Source organism: Rhinoderma darwinii, chromosome 1 (genome assembly GCF_050947455.1).
Source record: "Rhinoderma darwinii isolate aRhiDar2 chromosome 1, aRhiDar2.hap1, whole genome shotgun sequence".
Classification (NCBI taxonomy): domain Eukaryota; kingdom Metazoa; phylum Chordata; class Amphibia; order Anura; family Rhinodermatidae; genus Rhinoderma; species Rhinoderma darwinii.
Window position 1 is genome coordinate 367,463,083 of NC_134687.1, and position 20,928 is coordinate 367,484,010.

General features: G+C 40.4%; 1 protein-coding gene across 1 annotated transcript in view; it reads right to left on the minus strand.

Annotated features, from left to right (window-relative positions):
* Positions 1-1,445: 1,445 nt before the first annotated feature.
* Positions 1,446-20,928, minus strand: part of VLDLR (very low density lipoprotein receptor) — a 37,659-nt gene continuing 18,176 nt past the window's right edge. The window contains exons 3-19 of the mRNA XM_075827610.1: positions 19,239-19,361; positions 18,237-18,359; positions 17,126-17,497; positions 14,795-14,917; positions 14,577-14,699; positions 13,626-13,745; positions 10,096-10,221; positions 9,558-9,729; positions 8,837-9,061; positions 6,908-7,026; positions 6,626-6,765; positions 6,397-6,538; positions 6,144-6,290; positions 4,948-5,007; positions 3,691-3,768; positions 3,347-3,516; positions 1,446-2,164 (exon numbers count right to left, since the gene is read on the minus strand). Of these exons, the coding sequence (XP_075683725.1) occupies positions 2,129-2,164; positions 3,347-3,516; positions 3,691-3,768; positions 4,948-5,007; positions 6,144-6,290; positions 6,397-6,538; positions 6,626-6,765; positions 6,908-7,026; positions 8,837-9,061; positions 9,558-9,729; positions 10,096-10,221; positions 13,626-13,745; positions 14,577-14,699; positions 14,795-14,917; positions 17,126-17,497; positions 18,237-18,359; positions 19,239-19,361 (2,399 nt within the window). The 3' untranslated portion in view covers positions 1,446-2,128. The remainder of the gene's footprint in view (positions 2,165-3,346; positions 3,517-3,690; positions 3,769-4,947; positions 5,008-6,143; positions 6,291-6,396; positions 6,539-6,625; positions 6,766-6,907; positions 7,027-8,836; positions 9,062-9,557; positions 9,730-10,095; positions 10,222-13,625; positions 13,746-14,576; positions 14,700-14,794; positions 14,918-17,125; positions 17,498-18,236; positions 18,360-19,238; positions 19,362-20,928) is intronic.

Below are 20,928 nucleotides of genomic sequence, written 5' to 3' on the forward strand. Positions count from 1 at the left end.
ATTTTGTAGGTCTCCCTCGTGCAAGCAGAACAGCTGACCTGTCGGACTTCTAAATATGTTCTATGGTATCTGGCACCAAGACATTAAATCCTGTGTCTGCTGCTAAAGTAAGCTGTGGAGGTGGGACCTCTATGGATCAGACTTATTTTAGCAGCACATCCAACAGATGCACAATTGGCTTGAAGTGTGGGGAATTGAGGCCACGTCAACATCTTGATTCCTGGCATGTTCTTCAGACCACTCCTAAACTTTGCAGTGCCATATGCAGATTCTACTGCCATTAGTGAATACCATTGTCATGAAGTGGCACTTTGACACATACTACCCACCTAACAATTGTTGCAGACAATGCAACATCCACATGAATGTCAGTACCCATGCGCATCAGACCCAGCCACCTGTCATTGTTGAAGAATCCAGTTCTAAGCCTCACATGCCAATGGTAAAAGCTTCAGGTGGTGGACAGGGATCAGTATGGGCACTTTGACCAGTCATCATTGACATACTGCAGGTTGGAAAACCCACAGCGTGTGAACTCAAAATAGAGCTTGCTGCAACTTATGCTGTGTTTTTCCCAGGTGGGGAAAAAGTCAAAACCATGCCACTGGTCAATTTAGTAAGGAGCTAGAGTATGACTAGGGCTGAGTTTACACATTGTGGTCAATAAGCATTTTTACAGACGGTTGTGGTTTTGCCAGTCACCTAAGGGCAAGTAAGCTCACGTTAATGCCTTCCCCAAAAATGAGTGCAGGTGGATAAGTGAATTTTTTTTAAATGAGAAATTAAAGTGACCCTTGGGTCTCAGGACAAAATTATAAATGTGATGGGGTATATGGAGTTACCTGGTGCACCTCCACTGAATCTGCAGTTTTAGGGTTGCCTCTGGTCTCAAAATGGACACAGCGCTTCAGAATGAATCTAAACACACCGCTCACAGATTGGACACAACTGCTAGTGTGAGCAACCCTGGCCACTCCAAGAACAGTGGGAGTGTCTCAGACCTAGTCCAAGTAGCACTGCAGCGATTTTGGGACAGCCCAGAGGGCACCCTAAAATGGTGGATCCATGGCAGAGTGGCACAGATGAAGGGCATTGTTGTATACGAGTAATATCCATCATGTTTGAAGTATCCTAGGACCAGAGGCTCACCAAGTGTGCTTGGTCAATAGTTTTGATGACTTAAACTGATCAGTAAGCAACATGAAAATAATCCAGTTTCCAATGTCATCTGTTACACTTGTTCTGCCAAGAATCAATCCATTCCACTTGCCTTGATTTTGCATGAAAGAGGACAAAGACCAGAAAAGGCAGCAATGAATCAGAGACTTTAGTAACCAGACAGCAGATGATTACTAAATCAGAACCTCTTGCCATATGCAGCATCCATTATGTGCTTACCAGCAGTACTATTCATATGACTGTCACAAATGCACGATATAAGCAAATCATTTTTTTTTTCTTTAATTCTCAAAACAAGCTCCAGTGGTTCGGATAGGGAATTCACCCCCTGTATACCTCTAGAAAAAGGGTCAGTCAATACACATTTACAGCTGCATTCACGCATACAAAATTGTTGAAAGGTTAAGTTATTTGGCAATTTCATATGAATAACCCGTTTTGTTTTTAGTCTATTGCCATTGCCCCAACCATTTGAGGGGAAAAACAAAGTGTACAGAAACATATTTACAATCAAAAAGACTTCAAAGTGCTTCAGAATAGTGATTGTGTTTCCAGAGATATGTACAACTGCCTATACAAGTATGCACAGAAGACCTCACTATATATAGCACTAAGTTACATCGCTGGGATATGGCTTTTATGGAAAGTGCTTTATACAGTAATTTGCATGTGTGGGAGTGTAGGATTGCAAATAAATAAAGGTTTAGGGGCGATGGATGAAATGGTAACCTTTTCAAAAGCTGAACAAGCTTATTAAGAAATATATACAAGAGGTTGCCATTGCAGGGTCCATTCATAACAGCTGCGTCACGTACAAAAGATAGTCACTTCCATAATAAGGGGCAGGATGCGTTCAGCTTCTGGACTGGCTACCATCTGGAAACAAAAATCCAGTTGAAGCAGTGTAGACTGAAGGAGGATGGTGAATGCCAACTACTTCTAGCCGGGCTCATGACAGGTCGTCCTCTGTATTTACAACGGATATCTGTAAAGAAAATAAGAAAAGTTAACTTTCAGTGGGTCTTGAATGTTTCAGTGCTTCTACTAGTTACGGTCTGGTAATCTATACAACCTGTATGCTAAGGTTTTAGAAGATCAGCCAGTGGACTGCGCATGGAACTCTGCAAACTTAAAAGCCTGAGCAACCCTAAATGGGCTCAAGTGCTGTACAGTTCTGAATCACTGGACATATCTAGAACATCGGATTTGTATGGAATTTGCTTAAACTGGCCATTTCAGATTTCAGTAATTCTAATATCCTAAATGGTGCCCAAGGTGTTTTGGGCGCTTTGATGTATCAAAACCTTTTCAGAAGGGGCTAAAGCGCTACAGACTTTTGGTGATGTCCTCAGGTGTTGTCTGGGTTATTAAAACCAGTATTCACCCATCTTAAGAAAACTAGTGCCGACATTCTGGTGTCTTTCCTGGCGGCTTACATGCAGAGACCAATTGTATTTTTTGGAGTCATGCCAGGAACTCCCATGACCCCTGAGTGGCTGCAGCAGTTACACGCTGCCTGCATGTAGCCAATTGCCGGGGGTAAGGCTAGGAGAATATAGCTTGATTTTTTATTTTCAGGACATTTGCAGCCATTAGTGAAACATTAAGAACCCAGATAACCCCTTTAACACGACTTTAAATCAGACCAAATTTGTCTCCCCATGTGGTGCAGAAACTAGGACACTTCGTGCCAGGGTCAGAGGCAAAATGCTGGAGGAAAAGTCCATGCATATCTGACACATTGCAGTAGTCTGCCATTTATAGCCCCCCCTGCTATCTCTGGTTACTCTATGCATGTCCTATATGTTTGTAGACTGCAGTGGTTTACAATAACTTCCATACAGTGGGAATATAAGTGTAGAGGCTATGAGGGCACATTTATTTGAAACCGTCCAGCTGGCATAGTTTAAAGACCATAGCTCAGCTTTCATATAAGCGGCACTGGAAAAAGTGAAAGCGGAGTTTTGATAGGTTGCTATGGGCAACCAGGACAATTTTACTGACCATTTTGATAGAAGTACCACAATATATTGAATAGTACTGAAACTGAATTACATGCACTGCATGGTTAGGAACAAAATTAACCATATAGTTATCAGTTTCTTGGAAGCAATGCTATATTCAGAGGTAATTTGTACTAAAACCGGTAAGGTTGTAAAGCACTTACTGCTGGATAGGTGTGTCCTACGTTGCCGCTGTGCCTTCCAATATCTATTGTGAGGTCTTCTTCTGTAGTTTTCAAGTATACAGGATTATCAAAGTTCATGCTTTTCATGTTCTTCCGCTGCCAGTTACGCCACATAAGGTAAGCTCCTGAAGCTGCCAAGACTAGTAACACTAAAGCACAAGATAGGTAGGAGTTACCACACACTTCATTCTACACATGCACACAAAAAGAAAGTTTCTGTAATGCCCCATTAAGGTAAAGAGCCCCAGCCCGATTGTCAAAGGGGCTTAATAATCACCCTAATATTCAGTCGTTTCAGCCTAAATCTGCACATAGATACTTACAGATTGGGAGAATTGCCCAAGCTGCCGATGCACTTTTGGTGGAACTTCCCTCATATACAGATGTGTTACTATTATCTTCTGAAATGGAAGCAAGCATTCAATATGGCATGTAAGCAAAGGCAATCCAAGGCTGGTAACAGGTGAAGTCAAACTAAGGGGCATAACGTGATCTTAAATGATGTATCATGATGAAGATTACTAAAGAGGGAATAGCACGAGTCTGACAAGCCAAATACTGCATCCTCATTCAGGCTTCAAGGTTTGGTGTTCTGATTAGCTGAGAATTTGATTTGTTCTTTCCACATGTCTGTTTTGTAAAACATGTAATGCTTTGAATAGAAGACTCCATGTTCATAGATGGAGACACGGTTAAAGTGGAATTCACAAGAGTCTTTCTAAGGGCTTGTTTACACGAGCGTGTCATTAGTCCGCGCGACACGCATGATTTTCACGCATCTCGTACGGACCTATAATAATCTATGGGGCAGTGCAGACAGTCCGTGAATTTTGTGCAATGTGAGTCCGTTGCAAAAAACTCACATGTCCTATATTTGTGCGCTGTTCGCGCATCACGCACCCATTGAAGTCAATGGGTGCGTGAAAACCACACATGTCACACGGAAGCACTTCCGTGCGAACAGTGTGATTCGTGCAACAGTGAAAAGGATGAATGAAGACAGAAAAGCACCACGTGCTTCTGTTTACAAACATCCAAACGGAGTGTCATAATGGCGGCTGCGCGAAAATCACGCAGCCGCGCATCATATGGTGATGACACACGGAGCTGTTAAGTGCCTTTTGCGCACGCAAAACACACGCTTGTGTAAATGAGGCCTAAAGAGTATAGCACATTTCTGAAAACGAGACCCAGCAAAGACCTCCAATTACACAGATGAAGACCAACTAAACCTTAGTTGCGTTAAATGACAAGCAATTTCTGCTTACAGTCAATAAGATTTAACTGCTGTTATTTGAGCACTCAGCAGCTTTGTGGAAATGTATAAAGCTGTATTCAGAGAATTACGGTGAGGAAAATTCAGTCTGCTAGTTTAAAATGATGTTTGATGCAGAAATAGGACCTTTTTAAAAAGATAAATCCTCCTGTAATGTAAAAGGAAGTGTCCACTGCACTTGTTTGTTTTTTTTTAAACACAAGACTGGTCTACTGTTGAATTAGTGGACAATTTGCGGTTTATGAAGCTTGTTTGTTTTTTATACCCTAGCTGTACCCATAAGATTCATACTAAGAGAACTTACCCTCTGGAAGTGCTTTTTCAGGATGTAATCCCGTAGGGATGATAGTACGATCTTTACTTCCTTAAAACAGACAGACAAAATTGTTCATTTTCAAAAGACTGACAAAAAGTTTAGTTTTATGGGCTGAACAAGTCTCAGGACCCATAAATTTTGCCACCAGTCATATGTTATGCATCAACGCGAATGATCCAGTACAATGCTAGTGAAGGTAGTCTATGTATACATCATGGCTGGTGTACTAGTTACATAGAAAACATTGAAAGAGTACACAAGTCCAACCTAGTAGAAAAATACCCTCATGAGGCTCATTCCTCCCAGACTTCAAATCTGGAAATCAGAATAAATCCCTGGATCCACACCCCATCTCCAGAATCTAGTACTCCTAATTTGTAATAATTATATTTTTCAAGCAAGGCATCCAGGCCCTTCAACTTGTTCAAAGACTCACACTGACTGCACCATGAAAACTCCAGTTGGATCCTATGGCCAATGTGACCGATGGCAACTGGTCAATAGAAAAGTAACCTTACAGCAAGACATTCACAAAGACCTCAAAACATTTAATAAATACGCGTACACCAGTATGAACAGCGATTGCATGATTTCAGGCACCAGATCACTTGAAGTTCTTGATGGGGTGTGTAGATTATAGTCAATGTGAAGTAGACTGATTACCAACTGAGCTCTCATGTATACTGTGAGTTGAGCAGAGCTTTACAAGCCATACCTAGTGTATTAGTGGGAGGAAAACCTTACAAAAATTTGTAGATTTTAAGTTCTCTGCCCATTAAAAAAAAAACTTGACTTTTTATAATTAGAAAGGCAACATAACCAAGACTGTAGGTTTGAAAAACTTGCCATTTCTTGCAGATAATGTGCACAATTCACTAGTAGGGGGGAGTTCTTTTTTTTACTTGAGCATTTACCCCTTAGGCCATGGTGAAACATGGTGCTACTTTGTGTGAAATACAAACAAGGTACAGCAGAATGCTAGTGAACGTAGCGCAATACAACAACTTGTCACGAATGACATTCTTTAGCAATTTCTGTGAAAGTCAATTGACTATTCCATTTCTAAGACGAATTGAGAAGCAATATGGCCACACATTAACATTCTGCTACATCCCTGGATAACAACTCCATTCTAGCCATCATTTTCGCATGCCTAATTGATAAGGTTTAAGATGTGCACATACCTCTAGTACACCTTCGGTCATCATAAAGCGTTGAGCCATCAGGGCACATACACGTATATTTTGGAGAACGTTCATTTATCTGTGGAGCAGGCAGGCACAGGTACTCACATCCTCCATTGTCAAGTCTCTCATTACACCAGTTTTTTCCTGTTGAAAAATGTATATCCATTACTGCTAACCTATAAAAAGGAATGCACCAATGTGTATTACCAAACAGCAGGTTTTTGGGTTTCAGGTCTATGTAGTTAATTACCTGGAGGCTGGACAAGTTCGTGGTAGACAATGATATCTTGAGCATCATTTAAGTTATTAACTAAAGTTTCCAATTCTTGCCCCGTAAACTTGTTGGCACCATAGATTGCTTCGTTCTCACCATCGATCCAGTAGACCCGATCCTAGAAATAGAATACATCTATGTAGACAGCTGATAGAACAATATCAGTTCTTTTTTTCCTGGTAGGATTGCAGGGTTGGTTATTTACCTCAAATATAGCAAGTGCAAGAGGATGAGCTAAAAATTCATACGATTTCAGGATTATTCGTCGATCTTGTCCACCCAGGTCTACGCTACTGAGTTGATGCAACTTTAAATCAAGCCAGTAGAGGCGACTTTTTACCAAATCTAAAAAAAAAAAAATTATTAAAACGCTAAACTATTTAAAGGGTTAAATGTAGGATTCAACCAATTTAGGATCTTCTATTACAAAATATAAAAATTGCAGAAATGCAAGGGAGCATGTTCAGGACACTTTAGTAACATTTACCCAAAACAATGCCACTTGGTCGCTGGATGTCAGTTGTCACTAGAGTCTGTCTGTCTATTCCATTCAATCCAGCCTTCTCAATTTTCGCTGGCTCCCCCCAGTCGGACCAATAAACAAACCTTGAAAAATAAAAACCATAAATCAGTAAACGTTATAGCACTAAGACATTACTAAAAGGACCTAACCCAGTGCTCTCCAACTAGTGGTTCAGGGGCCACAGGTAGCTCCCCAGCTTTTTTTTTTTTTAAGCTCCAAATACTAGTAGTCATAACTTAGTGATAGGTTGACATAGTACTGAGTCAGTGAAAGCAACAGGCCACACTGAATAGTTTACACTATAACCTACCACCATTGTCATTCAAACCGCTATCAAGTATGACACGATTGAGAATCTGATGCAAACTGTAAAAGGTTTCATGTTATAAATAAGTCACATAAATGTCCAGCTGATTGAATTAAATAAGAGGGGATCTACATGTTTTTCACTACCCAGACGGCCTAACCCACCATGCCAATCATGAGTCAGAACATGGAAAGTGCTGATTTTAAGTAATCACAGAAGTAAATAGATGCCCATACAATCTAGGTGTAGCACAGGGACAAAGGCATAAATTGCCGTTTTAACCCCTTCAGGACATGGCAGAACAAGTCTATGCTCATTTTTGCACCCTGAAGATCATGATTTGTACTTTATGTAGGGGTCATTTATTTTTTTTAGCACATTGAAAAAAAATTTGCCAAAATAAAACTGTAAAAGATGAACTGCAGCAGAACTTTGTTTTATACAACCTGCACTGATCATAAATGCTATACATTTTTCATCCAGGTGGTTATGGTCACAGCTATACCAAATGTGTGTATTTAGTGTTTTGGGACTTTAACAAAAATGTACAAAATAAGACCAAATGCATATTTTCTGAATGGATTTTTTTTTTTGACTGATTTTTTTAATTAATTATTCATTCCCATAGGGGGATTTAATTTGATTTTTTGCTCTCATTAATGTACTGGCATATATCTATATGCCAGCATGTTAGTGTACTGATGCGACATACCCAAGTATGTCGCAACAGGAAATATGGTCAGATGGCCCTTCAATGAACCCTGGGCTAAAGCCTGTCTGGCCATACAAGGAACATCCATTGATCAAGTCACAGGGATTTCCACCCCCCCCCCACACACTTCTCATTTTCCTTAGAATGCCACGATCTGCTTGGATTGCGGCATTCGTGGGGGTTTAACAGCAGAGATGAGAAACCTCTTCTCTGCAGTTGAGTGGGGCTGCAGCTGTATTACAGCTTTTGCCCTTCTCAGTCACATGTGCAGTTGCGCCCACGTGACCAGCCTAACGTATACGCTAGTGATGCGGCAGCATCCAGCTGGTCATAGGGTTGAGGGTGCATCTGTTGAGAAAAGACAGGGTGACAGTGAAACCTTTAAAGTTTCATCTACACATGAGAACAGCGGATTTCCCTCGGATGTGAAGGCAGTCCTGTAACACTATTTTAGCAGAGTAAAGTCCAAATTGTATGAGATGCTCTACTTCTCTGGGTAGATACCTATCCTAGAAATAGAATACATCTATCTTGACAGCTGATAGAACTTATATTGCTCTTTTTTCCTGGTAGGATTGCAGGGTTGGTTATTGAATGCTCGTTCATCTGCTGACCGTAGAGTTTTAAAAATGTTAGTTTTATCAAGGTTGGCAGCAAGTCTGTAAAAATTGAGGTGTGGAGGAGCGATTGGAGTAAGGACTGCTCATCCTTAGTCACAGCCCCTTGTGACCGGAGCAAACGAGCACCGATCAACAAGCAATCTCATTGATTGGCACTTGTTGCACTGGCCAAAATTGGCTGGTGTAATAGAGCCAAGAGTATTTTACACAAAAGACTGTTGCATGTATTTGAGGATTTATCTTATTCTACTTACCCAGAAATAGGATCAACAGCAATAGAGGATGGATCTTTCAGGTCAACGTTGAACAAGACTCTCCGTTTTGAACCATCAAAGCTCGAGACAGATATGGTCTTTAATCTGGTATCCGTCCAATAAATGTTCTTGTAGACCCAGTCAACTGCAATCGCAGCAGGACTAGGGAGCCCATCTATGACTTTGATATGGCTTCCTATACTATCACGGTTGTCCACAGATGCTCTACAGAACAAAACAGGTAAATAAATGCCTTTAGATTTCTTCTGCGACAAATAGCAGTTGAAGACTACAACTCCAGTACGCCATCTGTTGTCTTAGGACACATGCCCAGAGATAAGCAGAGATGCCAGGGTAAATATTTGCTTGTCTGTAATATATGACACTAGACAAGGACATTCACCTATTTGCATAATAGGTGCAAAAAAGGAAGCAGAGGAAATAGGACCACTGTTGGGCTGCAAGATGGACAGGTAACCTGTGACTATGCATGGTCACTTACCATAACCGGACAACCATTTGGTCTGACATTGTATATCAGTGTGTAACGGACCTGCATAGATTCTTCTCCAGAATTCAATCTCAGGGCGATAAACCCAGCTTTTACAATGAACAAAAAAAAAAAAAAAAAAAAAAAGACAGGCAAATTCCCTACACACCATAAGCAGTTAACTGTTTCATGAATGATCATGGCTTTTAAGTGCCTGAGCAATTGCCATACCGAAATATTGACTTTTGGATTGAGTCTGCCCAGAAAAGACTCTGTCCTGAGATGTCTGCATCAAGTGCTACAGTGTTCCGCAGTTGCTCTACTAGCTGGATATACTCTTTTCTTTCAAGTCCAAACTTACGGATATCTCGGCGATTTGTAAATATCAGGCAAGGTTCTCTTCCTAGAGGAAAAAAAAATAAAATAAATTAACATAACATAAGCCAATTTATCCTGAGATATGGAGGTAGGTGGCACTAATAGACCTAGTCCTATTGCATACTCTACATTAGTTTGAAGGGACTAGCAGACTACCAGGAGCCAGAACTGCAGATTTTGTGATTGAAGAGCTCTGTCCAAACATTCCCCTGCAGAACTAAATGGCGGCCACTTTGTTAAATTAATCTGAATGGCTGCCATATAAAAACCATGGACGGCCTGAGTCCACCAGAACACAAAACAATGCATAGCTGTTCTAGGATGCCCATATGCTCTAATAAGGCATATGGACAGGTGTGGTCTTCATAAGACATCGGCATACTAGACTCACCTACAGCCTTGCAAACACCAGTTGACAGATCCATCTGATAACCTTTGCTGCATTCACACTTGTAGCCTCCTTTTAGGTTTACACATATCTGACTGCAAATCCCTGGATTTTGACACTCATCAATATCTGTAAGAAAAAAACAAAACTAAATTATGGTTTGTTCTTGGCTAGATCTCAAACTATAGGGATACTATATTCAAGGGTTACTTTGTATTTTTCATGCATTGTTTCAAATCAAAAAAAAAAAAAAAAAAGCTTTACAAGATTGTTGCAAGCTGCAATATTCTTCCTGCACCAAAGCAACTTTATGAACGAACACATTTTAATAAAATCTCAATCGGATGTACAGGACATGGAAAAATATATCAGGTATAGGATCTCTTAATGAAAAATTAAGCGCTTGGATGGACAATTACAACCCCTAGTCCAACAAAGCCCAGGCTATCTGAAAGATCGCAAGTGACCAAATAAAATTGTGGAAGGATTTGAGTAAACACATTTTCTTGGCTTATGTGTGATGTTGTTGGGCTGTAGGCCTGTATCTCACACATCAAGCGGTTCAATTTCATCTAAATATAGTACTTATACCCCAGAATTACAGGAGTTCATTTTGAGGTCCATAGAATACCTGTTGAGTCGATTTTTTTCAGCTTTGATAACGAGTTGCATTCAAATTGAAGGCGCCCCTATGGGCTCTAGATTTTCCCCTTCCCTAGCAAATGTTTTTATGTCTTGGTGGGAGGAAAAATATATCTTCTCTGCTTTGTGGGTTAATTTCAATCATGTGGTATGGACACCATTGATGACCTGCTCTTGATCTGGGCTAGAGATGCAATTTTAAATACCACATTTCATTGATAATTTGAATTTAAAGTTTACTTTCAATACTTTAGGTCTCAAACTCGATTCTGGGACTTAAGTGGGGAACAAAAAAAATAAAATAATTTTAAGAAAGTTTCTACGTCTATAAACTCTTAGCAGGAACTATTTTGCATGCATCCAGCTGTCACCCTAGTCACACTGAAAGATACCACAGGGTGAACTAATCAGAACTAGAAGAGCGTGTTCAGATAATAAGTCTCTATACAATGTAAGGATCTAGAGCAGACTATAAAAAGTGGATGTGGAGAAAAGGGTGGCATTTTGTAAAGTAAATCACAACAGTCCTTTTTGGATAACCATAGGAAAATAGATTCCTCACCAATATCTCCTTTTGTTCCCTACTGCACACAGCTCTAACTACAGGCCAGACCACCATCATTAAAAAATATATCCCTATGCTAAAGCAAGAGAATACATAGTCTGAAATTCTGAACCAGGGTCGCAAATGTTAAAAAAAAAAAAAAAAAAAGTAAAAGTCTGGGTGACCCTTGTAAAGGGAAGTGTTTTATATATTTATATCTATATACATGTGAGTGTAGATATATATAGATTTGTCCCTCCAGAAAGGTGTATACCCATCCCCCTACTAGATAATGGTATTCCATAAGGCCCAGGCCCCTCCCTTTCACGTGCATGAGCCTGTGAGGGTTGAAAAGGACAAACAGTCCCAAAGTTTTGTTCCTGCTCCCTGGCTCCACTAAGGGTCTCCTCTTCCCTCCTGGCCTGCTCCTGCCTCATGGCCCTGATGGCCCCACACCAACTGGGACCACATGGACTACTAAGTATCCACGTGTAGCAGCAGCTACACGTTATGCTCTCCCCCCTCCTTACTTTAACCCTTTCCCAAGTTAACCCTTTATCCTCCAACTGTCCCTGGTAACCCTTCGAGTATAGGTAAAGTTATATTAGGAGGGAGTGGGACAAATAGTGAGCGAGTATTGTGTATTGGATTGTAACGTAACAGTATTCATATGTATGTTTAGATAAGTGGGTGGTGGTATAATTAGGATTATGATATCATGTTTACACAGTACTACGTATAGTGCGAGTATACTCAGTATATATTAACGTGTTATATGTATTGGGGTATACTGATACTATATGGTGATCGGTTACTGTGTTCTGTGTATTTTATATGTAAGTGTGATTGTTCGTAATAAATATTACCCTTTACTATACAATTGTATTTATTGTACGGTCTTATTCCGTAGATGCAAAGCAAGTAAACATTAGTATAAGGAAAAGGTAGGGGAACTAGGCATAACCCTAGTGACCCTGATTATAAAGGGGGTAGTAATAGTGGGTGACCAAGTAGGTGAAACCCAGCTATTATACCAGCCCTTGTACACACGTGGGTGAGTGTGTATTCATTATATATATATATATATATATATATATATATATATATATATATATATATATATATATAAATCCTGTTTCAACACTCACCAAGCCTTTTTACATCCAATACCATCAATAAGATATGGCTATCAAAAAGCTTTTCAATTGTGGTGGTAACAGATGTAACGTATGCAAATATAGTACAAAAACTAAAGAATTTAATTTACAAAGTTCAGCATATAAACTGACACATGTAATTGACATCATTACATGCATCTCGTGCAACCTCAAATAGGCTGTACTACTAGGAAGAAAAAAAAAACAAAAAAAAAAAAAAAACTCATTGCAGAAGACATCTGGAGCAGCGAAACACTTCGAAACATTCAAAAAAAAAGGTATGTGCATCAGATTCTATGGTATAGAACAAGTGAAAAAGCCCATCCGAGGAAGTTATTGGAAAAATGTCAATAGGGAAGCTTTTTGGATTCTTCAATTGAAAACTCGTTATCCAAAAGGATTAAACTGGAGGGGAGATCTTCTATACCTATATTGAGCCAATTTTCTCTATTTTTTTTTTTTTTCTCAGTTCGTCCCTTCGGTTCAAGGTGTAGATAATTCTCAAACATATGAGCAAACGCATACACATATCTAGTGCATAAAGTTTTGTTTTAAATTATGCAAAGAAAATTAATGGGGCCGTCCTATATTTGGCCATATTTCATGCAGCACGCACCCAATATAGTCAATAGGTGCGTGCAAATCGCGCACGGCACACGGAAGCACTTCAGGGTGCCGCACGCTACTTAACTAAAATAAATGAATGAAAACAGAAAAGCACCACATGCTTTTGTTTGTAAACATAAAACCAGTGTCAGAATGATGCCGGCTGCGCGAAAATCATGCAGCCATGCACCATATGCTGATGACACGGAACTTTTGCGCATGCAAAACGCAGTGTTTTTTGCACGCGCAATACGGACAGGTCCGTGTGAATAAGGCCCAAGTGTGTTACGTTATGCTAGGAGTAACACGTCCCGTGTCTCATGGACTTGTCTAAATAAAGCTTTATATTTTTCTAAATAGTTTTATGTGCTGAGAATTTGCTTCTAAAAATTCTACTCAACATTTTAATCCAAATAAAGATCTTTATAGCGGTCGGAGCTCAGTCTTTTACATAACTCCAAAACCCTTGCATACAGATTTAAAAATAATGAACTGGCTGACCTCAACCACTAGGGCAGGTAATCACTTTATACCTTCAGGCCAAAGTGAATCATGTCATGAAGCCTCGGTGCCAGTAGACTTACCTCCACATGTTTTTCTGTCAATCAGTTCAAATCCAGCTGGGCAGTCACATTTATATCCAATCACCAAGTCATGGCATAAGTGGGAGCATCCGCCATTATTCACTAAACATTCATTTAAATCTAGAAAAGAAAGTCATTTTTTTTAGTTATTTATATTTGTTGTAGCTGGGACACAGTTCAAGGGTACAGTCTTAATCTTATTCTGAACATTACAACCTCATTTGTTTGGTAGTTGACACTTTTCTGTATACTTTTGAATGGCTAAATAAGGTCAATCTCTGAAGTGATAAAGGGCTTGAGGAACATTTGAAAGATTTTGTCCACTAACTTGGTTCTTGAAAAGTTACATATTTGTAACTTATTCATAACTAGGTGTCTGGAGAGCACAATTGCATGTTGTTGGAATGGCTTACATCAAGTTCTGCCTGAAGAGCCATGAAAGCAAAGCCTGGAATGGAGTTGGGACAATGACAACTGTGCCCAGATGCAGATCACTAAGTCAGGACTTGAGGTGCATAGTATGGACAGGTTCAGAATGCAATTGCCTAGCTCTAGGCAAGGGTGGCGTTCACAAGACATAACTGGGAAGCAGCACGCTACTTGTGAGATTATTATAAAGTCCTCCTACATGTGCCAAGACTATACATAATGCTTCACCAGAAGGGGAAAACTAGTGTTCCATCCACTGGATTGTAAGCTTCTATGGGCAGGGCCATCTTTGTCCAGGTTAATTTGCCATTTTAAGTGTCTACTGCTGTGAAATGTTGGAACTATACAATAAAACACTTTAAATGTATACTGTAGTACTTTTTGCAATAACTGCAGGTCAAAAGTAAACATTTAACTTAAGTGTGTTACTGACTTAGTCTACATTTAAATGCATACAAAAAAAAGCCTGTATTACCACAATAGTCATGCATCCAAGATAAAGAAAAATAAAAAACTGCTTACTGCACTCCTTTGCAGGCTCGTCACTCCAGTCTTTGCAGTCCTTTTTCTGGTTGCACACCTTATGTAGATCAATGCATTCCCCAGACTTGCACTTGAATTTTCCAGGTCCTGAGCACTGATTGACTGTCAGTACAAGGGAAATGAGGAAGAACCATGAGACAGGCACTTGTTTTTTTTGGACAAACACTACAAATAAAGCCACTTTATTAGGTGCCCACCATTTTTACAGCGAATTTCATCAGTGCCATCAAGGCAGTCTCTCACACCATCGCATTGCCTAGTACCATGTATGCAGTTTCCATCCTCACATTTAAATTGATCCGGCCGACATGTACGGGAAGCTAATTGCAAAGGGGAAAAATAAATAAATAATGAATTACTGAACGTGCTAGATCATCTACCTACTAGAATAACTTTGGCAAATTCCATATAGGATTGTGGTAGATACATTGCCTTCCAAATTCAAATCCAACAGTAGAATGTTCTCATTTCGACACGTAATGTGTCCTAAGGGTCTCCCAGGAGCTCAGCCATCAGCCTGCATGTAATATGGTATCCGACTAAGATAACTGGCTGTAGGAGACTAATCCTATTGCATATGGAATCCAGAGCAATGAAGACAAAGCATGTTGGGCCTTGTTCACGCCGAGTTTGAGGGGGGGGCTACTTGGATGTCATGTCAGAATGGTGTGAAAAAAGGCCGATGTTCACAATGTTCATGTGAACTGACCCTTAAAGATGACCTATTACTCATTTGAGGAGGTTTCATCTTGGTCTCCTACTTTATTAGTTCTAAAAAGCTTTGGCCCTTTAAAAGCTGGGCCACTTCAGCTGAAGTCTCCATAAACAATTGGCAATCCAACCAGGACATTTGACTGCAGTGTGAGATTCTGCTTTTGAGTTGGGAGACTCCACTGTGTAAGGAATGGGGTGTGCCAAGTACACAGGGGAGATCTGCTATCTTAATGCTGGATATATTAAAAGCAATGCAAGATGGATTCCTGTGTATTGTATTGTAGAGAAGGCTAGAAGTAGCAGAGGCAAATCCTGACAGTTTAGTGTGGCTGCTGCTAGAACTGTATGTAGGGAGACTTAGATTAACCCCTTTACATGCAACTGTGTGGTCCTTTTGTAGTTGGGCCGCACTTCATTGAGACCTTTGGGAATAATTTGCCAGGGGTCAGATTAGATTTGAGACCATGACAATAAACACATTTATTCTCACATTGTATTCTATGGACCAGTAAATCCACAAGACAGAACTGGAGAACTGTGCTCAGATCTGTCCAGTATTTAGGGTGAGCAACCAGTTATAGAATCAGCTTCCCCATCACAATAGGTATTGCCTAGAGAAGAGACTAGGAGGGAGAATACGGAGGAAATCCATAGATTTGCGGAGATTTATTTTAAATAAAATTTGTTACTTTCTTCCTAAATGCAAATGTAAGCAACTTTCTACAGTCATTAGAAAGGTCATACTATTTTGTTGCGGTGGGGTCTGTGCCTCTCCTGTAGATAACTGGCTGTGCTGCTAACAACTCAAATCTGTTGATACACTGCTACTGACAATCTGTTCTTCCCCCTCCCTGCTGCTAAATCTAACAGAAGAGGAGGTTGTATATAGCAGATCAGAGAGTGGAGAGGGAGGAAAGCTTACAAGTGTTCAGGGAGGGCAGATAACACAGGCTGCACTACATCAGAGTGTAGCTAGGAAGGAGAGCAGAGGGAGAATTCCACAGCCCAGTGTAAGGGTATGTTCACACGCTTAGAAAAAACCGGATGAAAATACAGAGCTCTTTTCAAGGGAATACCGCCTCCGATTTTCAGCCTTTTAAGCAACTGGCATTTTTTTTACAGCCATTTTTGGGAGCGGTTTTTCTATAGTCAATGAAAACCAGCTCAAGTAGTGACATGCACTTTATACAGGGTGTCTTTACGTGCAGCTATTTGAAAAGGAGGCGTAAAATGCCCTTTCGGAACAGAACGCCGTATTTGCCATTGAAATCCGTGGGCAGGTGTTTGTAGGAAAGCCGAGTGATTTTTCAGCTGTTTTTTGGGACATTTACAGCCTGAACAGCTAAAAATTGCCTGTGAACATACCGTAAAGAGGAAGCAGTGCGGATACATAAAATATGAAGGCAGCAGCATCCTGGACACAGGTTAGATGTGACGTCTATTACTGGAAGTTATTAGCATTTCAATCCTGAAGCTGCCATTTTGTTACACTTCCCTGCATGTCACAGTTTTAGTGGTCTCTGTAAGGACCCCTAAAGTTGTTCAGTGCGTGCGGTGTAAAATGAAATTTCTATTACCAATTTGGCAAGTTACAAGCAATACTAGAGGTTTACAGACAAACCACAAGTTTGTGTGGACAATACAAACCCACTGGTCCCAGTCCTGGGTTTATTTTTTATAAAACTACCTTTTTAAAGAGTATTCAATTGATATACATACAACATTTATAGCCTACACCAACTTTGTCAATGAAGCAGTGGACTATTTTAAAAAAAAAAAAAAAAAAAAAAAAAAAAAAAAAAAGAGAAACTTACGGCAGTTCATCTCATCACTTTTGTCCTTGCAGTCTGCATCACCATCACAGCGCCATTTCCTGTGAACACACTCCCCAGAACCACATTGAATTTCACTGGGGGAGCACCTCAGAGGAGAGACTGGTTGGCGCCCACACTGCTCAAGAGACTCATCTGAGTGATCGGCACAGTCCGCATCGTCATCACACACCCAGCTAAGAGGAATGCAGGAGGAGTTCTTGCACTGGAATTCATGAGATCCACATGTGGGAGGGGTGCAGTTCACTTCATCACTACCATCATTACAATCTTTGTGACCATTGCAGTAAAAGCTACTGGAAATACAGCGACCATTGGAGCAAGTGAACTCAGCTGGACTACAGGTCACATTCCCTAAAAGAAAAATTAGAAGTGCAAATGTAAAGTGCTGATCACTGTTTTCAGGTTGCAAGTTATACAATAGACCGCGACCCAGACCACCTGGTAAGCCTATGATTAATACAGTCAATCTTCCCACAAGCAGTTTAAGCCCAACTAGTAAAGCTGGACTTTGCTGAATAGCAGGTGGAAGGCAGCACCAAGTGTACAGTATATAGAATTTGTCAATTTCTAGAGTGCAAATGTAACAAGATCAAAAGGTTTGGGGTTTATCATGACACTTTGCAAGCTTCCATTGAAGACCTAAACATGTAAACTTAAGTCCACAAAACACAAGTCATGTTACCAAATCAATTTCAGACATGTAGCAAGTGTCCTAATTTTAACCCCAGCTGGATGAAATGCCTGGGGCACAGCTACATATTACATATGGTCACCAAGTCAGTTGAGGAAGAATATTTTAAAACACTGTCAGCAAAATGATTTTCCACTTCACTGCCATGCTGTGACCCTGCTGGCAGGGGAGACCGCTAAATAAATGATGCCCAGCTAAAATGCTCATTTGTAGCCTGCTTGTAAAAACACATCTATGGCTTGTCTCAACAAGGTAAAGAAAGTTTGGGTGGAATTTTACTTAGAGGTGTTAAACCCAATTTATACAAAAACACATTAGTACATGTGCATGCACAGGCTTGGCAAGAGATCACACCAAATACTTGTTCATCGCCAACAGCCCTCTAAAATATGTACTTACGGCAGTTCTCTTCATCCTCTGCAGCGTCACAATCCGGCTCGCCATCGCAGAGCCAAGAGATGGGGATACATTGCATGGAGCGGGCCCCACAACTGATTTCAGTTTCTCTGCACGTTCTCATATCTACACGTAGGTAAATGTCCCATTTTAATAGTTATTCAACCAATTTCAAGACAGGAACATAAAACTACTGACTTTCAGAAATTGGGCAACTTCAGAATGTTACAGCAAAAACTGTAGTACATTGGCAAAAAGTATCCAATCCAAACAGATTTTGGCCAAATAGGTGGGTCACTCATTAAAGGTGAACACTAATCAGACTTAACCTCATGCTGGGCAATGCAGCTTTCTAACCAAATCTACAGAACTTAATCCTGTACTAACAACTTAAAATGCATTAAATGAAATAAATGTGTGAGACAGCAATGTGTGAAGTGGTGATACTATAAAGAATTTTTATTAACACTTAAGCACTAGGAGCCATTACATAGCAAAAGCCCACCTGACCACCATCCCATAGGTTTTAGTGAATCTATGATCATATGGCAAGTTACGCTGCAGCTCTAGTTCTGTGCAAATGTAAGAAAACCCACAAAAAAAAAAAAAAAAAAAAACAAGACTTGCTGGGATCGGAATGTAGATTAATATTTGCGCGTCAGTTCAGAAACGTAGAATTTGTACGTTTAATAAATTCTACGGCCCTGTTCATTCTGGCAATAGTTTATTTTTTCAGGGGGCTTGCTTTTTGTAATTGATGCTGACAGATCCCATTGACTTTCCTCACAGAATAGTTACAGGTTGTGTTATTCTATAGACTAAACTTTCCCTGTTGCTTGACCGAACATTTAGAGCAGAGGAAATGTCAGTTGCCATTTGCTGCAAACTAGCGGCAGTGGTTTTTACACTTTTAATTAATTGGTCCAAAATCACTTCGTTTGTAGTAATTTCTGGTCAGTTGGTTAATGGGATAGTCACAAGCAGCAGGTAAAGAGCTCCACTTACGGCACAGTTCAGGTTTTTCATCAGAGCCATCCTCACAGTCTGGGTCACCATCACATTGCCATCGTTCTGGAACACACTGGCCATTGTCACATACAAAATTTGCCTCTGTACAAGTTTTCTTTACTGTGAAAATAAAGACTATGGTTCAAAAATGATCTGTCCTGTTTCTTCAGAGTTTATTTTCCCTTTGACCAATATGCAGTTCTGCCCTGAAAGGCGGCTTTAGGGGAATAGATCAATAGAGTTTAAGAAAAGCTATACACTAGATAACCATCTTATGGGGGCCTAAGACAAGGTCCCCTTATATTGCCAGCCCAAATGTACAAAAAAAATCTTTATCCATCAACTCTTAATGTAATTTGAATCCTTGGCAGGAAATACTACATTTACAGTGCCAGTGTTTAGCTGGCACAACACCACAAATGTATGTGGCTGAGATGGTGTGGGCACTGGGGCTGTGAACATGCCATCCTCAGCATGCGTCAGGGGGTGACACTGCTGCAACAGCTTAAGCCATTAGATGCCACAGTTAATAGCAACCAAATTATCTAAGTGTTTGGCCGAAGAGTGGGGGCTCTTTCACCCCAATTGGTGTGCCTCCACTGTTCTTTATTCTTTAAGGGGTGAAAGTTACTGTGCAAAGTAAATTATATATACAGCCATATACGGAGCGGCATGTCCTTTCTTGCTCCAGTTTCTGCCTCGGACCTCCCATTGAATCAGTGGGAGGCAAGAGTGGGGGGGGGGGGGGGGGTGGGAACAAAAAACAAAACCCTGCAATGCTAGTTTGAGGGTTTTTGCCTGCGGTCCTCGCATTAGCTTCAATGGCCGCAGGCAGGTTGAAATCTGCCTCAAATCTTTAGGACTTGAGGCAGATTTTTCTGCATGCAAAACAAGTACCCAACATTTCCACCCAAAAATATGTATGATAAAATATACATTACATGGACAAAAGTATTGGGACACCAAGTGAATTCAGGTCTTACATTGTCCCATTGCCATAGGTGTATTTAAAAAAAAAAAAAAAAAAAAAAAAAAAAAAAAGCACCTAGGATTCCACTGTTGCAACAAGTCAGTTTGTGACATTTCTTCTTTGGGAATACCACAATCAACTGAGAGTGGTATTATTACAAAGTGGATGCCTTTAGGAACCATAGCAATGCATGTGAAGTTAGATCGGGGTTCCCGAGTGCTACGGTGCATAATGCATAAAAAAAATAAATAAAAATCACCAATGCTCTGCAGACTTCATAATGCAGGAGGAGGTTTATAACTGCAGTTAACAGCCACACAACCTGTGCCAGGAGCTTCATGCCATGGTTTTACATGGCTGAGAAGCTGCATGCAAGTCTTACATCACCAAGCACAATACCAAGGGTCAGATGGAGTGGTGTAAAGCAAGCGAACACCTTTGGGATGAATTAGAATGGAGATAGTGAGCTAGACTCAACCAGCATCTGGGAAGATTTGCTCATTCATCCAGAAGTGTGTTTGTGAGGTCAGACACTAGAAAGTCTTGTAAAAAGCCAGCCCAAAAGAGTGGAAGACATCTTAGCAACAAAGGAGAGGGGGAGACACATGTTAATGCCAGTCTCCGTAGCTTAGTCCTTAAAGAGGCTCTGTCACAGATTATAAGTGCCCTGTCTCCTACATAATCTGATCGGCGCTGTAATGTAGATCACAGCAGTGG